This window comes from Belonocnema kinseyi, chromosome 2, assembly GCF_010883055.1.
Source record: "Belonocnema kinseyi isolate 2016_QV_RU_SX_M_011 chromosome 2, B_treatae_v1, whole genome shotgun sequence".
NCBI lineage: Eukaryota > Metazoa > Arthropoda > Insecta > Hymenoptera > Cynipidae > Belonocnema > Belonocnema kinseyi.
This window is the reverse complement of record NC_046658.1, coordinates 67055423-67062163: the sequence shown is the minus strand read 5'-3', so window position 1 is coordinate 67062163 and position 6741 is coordinate 67055423. Positions and strand designations below refer to the sequence as shown.

General features: G+C 30.4%; 1 protein-coding gene across 2 annotated transcripts in view; it reads left to right on the top strand.

The window, feature by feature from the left end:
- Positions 1 to 6438, top strand: part of LOC117167555 — a 7444-nt gene extending 1006 nt beyond the window's left edge. The window contains exons 2-3 of one of the 2 annotated variants that reach the window (XR_004466408.1): positions 2282 to 3681; positions 6327 to 6438. Coding sequence is in view for 1 of the 2 variants with exons in the window: in XM_033352578.1 (XP_033208469.1) it covers positions 2282 to 3130 (849 nt within the window). In the remaining variant the exon portion in view is untranslated. Of the gene's footprint in view, positions 1 to 2281; positions 3821 to 6326 lie in introns of those variants that run through there. The other variant, XM_033352578.1, reaches the window with a different exon arrangement.
- The last annotated feature ends 303 nt before the right edge of the window (positions 6439 to 6741 follow it).

The following is a 6741-nucleotide window of genomic DNA, read 5'->3' as shown; positions in this document are numbered from 1 at the left end:
ACAGGCAAAATCCGATATGCCGTCACACCGCAGTCTGTCTACTCCTTCCGCGAATTGACTGAGCGGTGTCAGGCAAAATCCAAAGTGGCACTATCACTTCGGATTCTGCCTAATCAAATCGCGAAGTGCCCGACAGGCTCAGGTAAAGTCCGGAGTAAAAAGAAAACCTGCGGGGTTTAATTTTTCCACTGCACAGTAGGCTGGCTTGAGAATTTACAATTCTAAATAATCTACAGATCGAAATTGTGACCAGATTTGAAAGTTTTTATCTTTGAAATGATCAGCATGAAATTGTTAAGATAACTTATTCAGTACATTTATCCATTTTCGTTTTAATATATTTATTTAAGGCAAGTTATTTTCTAAAAAGATAAAACTCAAGATGTATCATATTTAACGTAGTATTTTTCTAAATTCGAAATACGAATACGAAATACAATTTTGAGGGCACTGAATTTGTCTTCGAATTTAATTTTCATCACTTGATTTTCCGCTTCGTCAGCCATCGTTAAGAATTTTCAAAAACACTGTCTGTTTATAAATATTATTCCGAAGCGATAAAAACAACTTATTCGGAAATGTACACTGAAACTCAAACTATAAGATAAAAAATTTGCTTTTATAATACTTCCAACATTAGTACCAGAACTTCTATTCAAAATTCTTCCAAACTGCGACGACCACGTGAGTAACTAGATTAAACTATTGTTGTTTTGAGGATAACTAAGTAGGTGCATCAGTCCCTAAATAAAAGGGCGGTGGAAGGGAGGGAGTGGGGAAATAACATTTCTTTATTAGTTAAGAAACTAATACGAAATTTAAAGGAAGTTTTGTTTTGAAGTGTTATTGCTAAACCATTTTTAAAGCAGATATTCAATTTCTCTATTTTAATTTAAGACAGATTTTTTATTTGCCATACTAAATCTTAGTAGTGTTGTCTAAACAGTGATTTTTGATCTCAATAAAATAATATTTTACATATTAATAACAAATTTTAAAACCGAAACACCTAATACTGGCTCTTTTTTACTGAAAAGTTGGTTTTTACAATAAATATTGTAGTTTTTCTTATCTATAAAATTTTGCAGTTTATCTTTTATAATAAAAAGTATTTTACACGTATATTGACTCATTTTTCATCAAATAAATTAACAATAAACCATTGTTGTTATTAATAATCTATTTATTACAAATAATAGACTGGTGCCTTGTATGGAATATATATCTATGAAATCGCATTAAATAATCGGTTTTTTTGCAAAGGCTTGAAATCGGAAACTATTCACATTTTAGAACAATAAAAATATTAATAATTAATTATTTATGTTTTCTAAGTAATTTTTAGAGAATAACTTGCGTTAAATAAATATATTAAAACAAAAATGGATAAATGTACTCAATAAGTTATCTTAAAAATTTCATGCTGGTCATTCATAAAATAAAAACTTTCAAATCTGTTCACAATTGTGATCTGTGGAGTGTAGACTATTTGGAATTGTAAATTCTCGAGCCAGCTTACTATGCAGTGGGAAAAGTAAACCCCGCAAGTTTTCTTTTTACTCCGGACGTTGCCTGAGCCTTTCGGGCACTTCGCGATTTAACTAGGCAGAGTCCGAAGTGAAAGTGCTACTTCGGACTTTGCCTGGCACCGCTCAGGCAATTCGCGGAGGGACTATGCACATCGGATTTTGCCTGTAACATATATATGATTTATGAAATCGAAAATCTAGTCAGGCGACCGATAACGGGACTGTAAGTGCTTGCCAATAATAGTACACGACCTACCCTGAAGGGAATGTCATAGATAGGAGATCTAGAAAAGGGGCGAGGTGTAGCGGTATTAAAACTATCCCCTTTTCCAGGGTTCTCTGAAGTAGAAGTGCATCCAAACATTAAATTTAATTAATTCAAAAATGTATTTAACCTGACCCTATTAACTGTTAATAAGAACAAGCGAATTTAATAGTTACACCTAGAAAAGTGGGGTTTTCTTCCTATTCCATCCCTTTGTGGGTGGGTCGCGAGCTACTCTTGACAAGTACCCATCGCCCCGTTATCGGCGGGCTGAATAAATGTTCTATTTTACCTTAAAGAAAATTGCAAGAAAGCTATTTGCGGAAGTTTAATCTAGATTTAAAAAATACATTTTTTGGTTTTCGAGCAAAGTACTAAGCTTTTTGGGTCTCCAACAATACCGCTATCAGGGCAATGAGCCACTTCGAATATTATAATATTTATAATTATTTATAAAAAGTTCAAAATTCAATTGATTTTATTCCAGTGCTTGTCAGCAACTGGAGGACGTTTACGAAGTAAATTAAAAAGACGAGTTCAAGTAAAAGATGAAGATGGTTCGTCAGAGCACCGGGGTCTGCCGGATAATAAGGAAATATGTGAGGTAGAAAAAACTTTCAGAGGAAAGAGTCCTCCAGATAATGTAGTTCTTCAATCATCGCCTTGGCTCCGGAGCAATTCCGATTTTGAAAAAAATAAATCAAGAAAGTTTGTAGAAATCGAAACAGACACAGGAGAATTTCCGTCATCAAATATTGAAATTCAGCCAATAAATATTTCCAAGGAGGAGTTGAAAAATCTATCTCCATCTTATTTTCTCTATAAAAACGCTAAAGGTCCCACATCTGGATGCTGTGATGTAACAAGCGAAAGCGAAATTAATAAAACTATTGATGACTCCAATACCGTATTTCAAAACTACAATGAATTTATTTCAAGGAATACGAGACAAGATTTAAATAATAAAATACCACAATCTTCAGTTCCATTTGAAATTCCATACACGTGCAAGAAGACTACGAATCAGGGAACGATGACTGTGCCACATGATTTTCAAGTTTTTGATTCTAAAGTAAAGTCGAAGATTAAAAAATGCAAATGTAATAAGAAAGGATTCAGAAAAAATGAAAGCACTCAGAGTTTCAGAAGTATGAGAAGCTGCACTTGCAGTTTAATAAAAAGTAAAAGCGATTTGCATCCTGAAAGAACTACCACATTGAAAAATTGTAAATCTATTTCTACTATAAAATTTTCAAGAGATTCAAAACATCGTTTGACTTCAAAAACTTCCTGGATTTCGAAAACTATGAGGAGATTAAGATTTAAAAATAGATGAATAAAAAAATGAAGCAGTTGTTCAGATTTTTATGGAAAAATGCAAAGGCTGTCAAAAACAAATGTTCCGGTAGAATAAAAACTTTGGATTTGTCGTAATTATTGTTTCCTGTGAAGTACAAATAAAAGTAAATTCTAAAAAGAATCACTAATATTTTTCGGTACAACCTTTTTAACTCGAATTACTGAGAAATGAATATGTAAATTTCACTCATCACTCAGAGATTTTTCACTGATTTTTAGACTCAGTTGAAAATGTTTTACAAATTCTTTGCCGCATACTTTTATTTATTTGCTTCTGGTATAGTAACTTTTAAATCAGATTGGAGATTTTCAGAAGTGAATGAAAATATAAATCGAAACGAAATGACCTGTATTGAATGAATTTATAACTTTTTCATATAATGCGATATTGAAATCAACCACAGCACATTCGTAAATCAATCCCAACCCCATAGACATCGACACAGCAATTCCCTGCGGGGAACATTGACACCGTGAACGAACTCCCAAGAAGTCACACACCCCAGGATGTAGTTTATCGCTACACACGTGAGATAATATGCCTTCGATTTTCCAATTCTTCTAAACGTCGTAAAAAAAATATAATTCTATAATAAAGACACGTTTTGAAATAATAGTGAGTGGTTCACCAATGTGTATATAGTGTGCATGTGTATATAGTATACAGAGTAGGTAGGAAATGATTCAGTAGTATAAAATACAGTTTTTATCACAATGCATAATCTCGAAAAGAGTTAAATTCACTTTTCGTAGATCAATGACCAATTTTCACTTTTTCTAAAATAGTCCTTCTTTCTATTCTTATAAAAAGAAACTGTTCTCTACTTGCAAAGAAATTCTTCCAACAAAAACTTATTTATTAAATTTACGAGGGGCACTTTTGAAATATACTTCAAAGTCACTGCAGATTAAAAAAAATCGAATATTTAAATATTTAGAATCACGCAAATCAGATTAACATGAGCAAGATTTTGGAGATCAATAGAATCAGCGACGCCAAAAAAGTTGAAATACACACTCAGAAAATGAGTGTCTTTAAATAAAGAAACTATTTTCTTGGATGTACGTGAAAGTTTGGTCGAATTAAATAAATTTTGGATGTTTTAATAAAAAATGTTATTGACGTAAAAAAATTTGTTAATTGATTGATCCAAATTATCGATCTAACAAAATATTTGTTAAAAACGAAAAAAAAATGGTTTCGTTAAACAAAACGTTATTTTCATAGTTATGGTTAGTCAACTCAAAAAGACGGATTAGATGATGAGGAAATAATTAATTTATTTAACGTTCATTTTTTATGCTTGGTATTTTGAAACACCCTGGACTTTTTTCGAAATGTAGATGACAAATTTTAGTTTCAAACTTAGAAAAATGTTAAGTCATGATGTGCTAGCCAGCACCTGATTAGAGCCCGAAAAGGCCGTCTAGATTGAACGGTCACGACACTCTAGACTCTAGACAATGATCCACATACGGAAGTCTGCCCCGGTAATATTCTACACTTATTTGAATTAAATTCTTTAGCAAAAATATCTCTTATTATAGATTCTAGCTTTTCTATGCATCTTCATATTTCGAATTTTCTACGTAATTAAGTATACACTCTGAAAAAATACCACGTATTTACCCTGTAAAAATAAAAAACTATTGATATTGAAATAATATTAACTTATAATTATTTATATTGCAATAAACTTCTATACAAAAGTTGTATTTATATGGTAGCATTTCATTTATTCAAATTTGTAAACAGTGGTGGTATTTTTTAGATAATTTTAATAATCCTTGCATTTTAAGCTGCATGTACTTTGATAAATTACGTTTTTTTCAATAATACTATCTGTTCCTTAAAGCAAGAATTTGCTTCTTTGAATCAAGTTATATTTTGTGAACTTATATTAAAACCCACTTAATTCTTACCAATTAAGAACTTTTACTTTAGTCGATCAACTTAAATTTTTTTGAGGTAATATAAGTGTCTTCCTAATTTAAAATCACATTTAACTATCTCAAGTATTTAGTGTTTAATCACAATTTTTTATTTATTTCTACCAATAACAACGTTCTTTTTCTTCGTTAATAATTTACTGACTGAAAAAAATTATTTCCAATAATAATTTTATACTTTTGATTTAGATAAAATCATTTCTTTGTATTGAAGCAATATTTTATAGTACGGTTCTCGCGTTGCTATGCTAAAGATAGGAATTTACGACTTTTACATATAATTTTTGAAAATCAACAAGTCTTCTTTAGACAATTTTTACACATCTTACGTCTTCTGCTGTAAAATTGAAATATGTGACTTTTTTATATCAATTCCGATTGTATAGAAATTCAAAACGACGAGTTCTGTCGAGAAACGATTACTCAAAATTGTGTAGGGAGTTTAAGAAGCTATAATTCCTCCTTGAAATTTCTGTCCATGTTTGCCCTCGTTTGGCTTAAAATTGATGAGTACTATGAAAAATTGGTTGAAATAAAATTTTTCAAAACTTTTTAAAAACTATAATTCCTCCTTGAAACTTTTTTCGGTATCTCAAGTCGTGTGGCTCAAAACTATAGAACTTGCAATTTATTTATAAGTATTTTAAATGCATACAACAATGTAAAAAACATGTCCGATCAAAAAATTGGTGAAGGAAAATTTATAGTCTTTTGAACTGTTACAATTATTCCTTTAACTGTTATGTACGTATCTCTCTTTATTATTCGATTTTTGTATAAAATTTTCGATGTATAAAACACAATCGTCAAATCTTGTATTTCTGATTCAAGAATTTCAAAACATGAAGATCCATTGAAAAACTGAAGTGTGATATTTCGGACGATTCTGATCCTTTCTGAATAATAAATGATGAGAATGTGAGAAATATTATCGAAGATTAAACAAATAACACTTATTTAGTTTTAGTAATGTTAAGAAGGTGTCACTTTTTAGTTTTAAAGTTTATAACAGAAACAAAAAATGTTCTGTCCATCAGTGTTGAAAGTAACCTTTCAATAATTAAAAATTGATGAGAAATGTGAAAGAATTATTTCGACGCTCTCTAAATTTGAATTAGTGAGAATTACATCACTGCGAATTAAATCATTTTTATATCAGTTTTAACGATTTTAGTACACACATATCTTTCCTCAAACTAATTTATGATATGTAAACATTTCAGAAGAAAAAGCTTGACACCAATAATCCAGGAGACAACGGCGATAACGATAATTAAATATACTCTAATAAGCAGAATATTAATTGTTTATACTGAGAACCGAATTCTTCATTAAAGAATTAATCAGTATCTTCTTTACTTGGAAAAAAATGAGGATCCTTTATGTGCTCATCTTCACCTTCACGGTTATCCTTTTTTCTACTGGTAAATATGTTAATATACAATACTTATTTCACTCTTTAAGCCAATTTACCAGCATCACGTGCCCAATTAAATAATATTATATTTAGTGTATTTATTTTTCTAAAAGTGTATATATTGTGCTTAAATTTCGAGAAATGGTTCAAAATATATAAAGGCACATCTGCCACGTCCAGTTGAGCTTCTATTTTGTTTGAATAATGCAATTTTATTATTA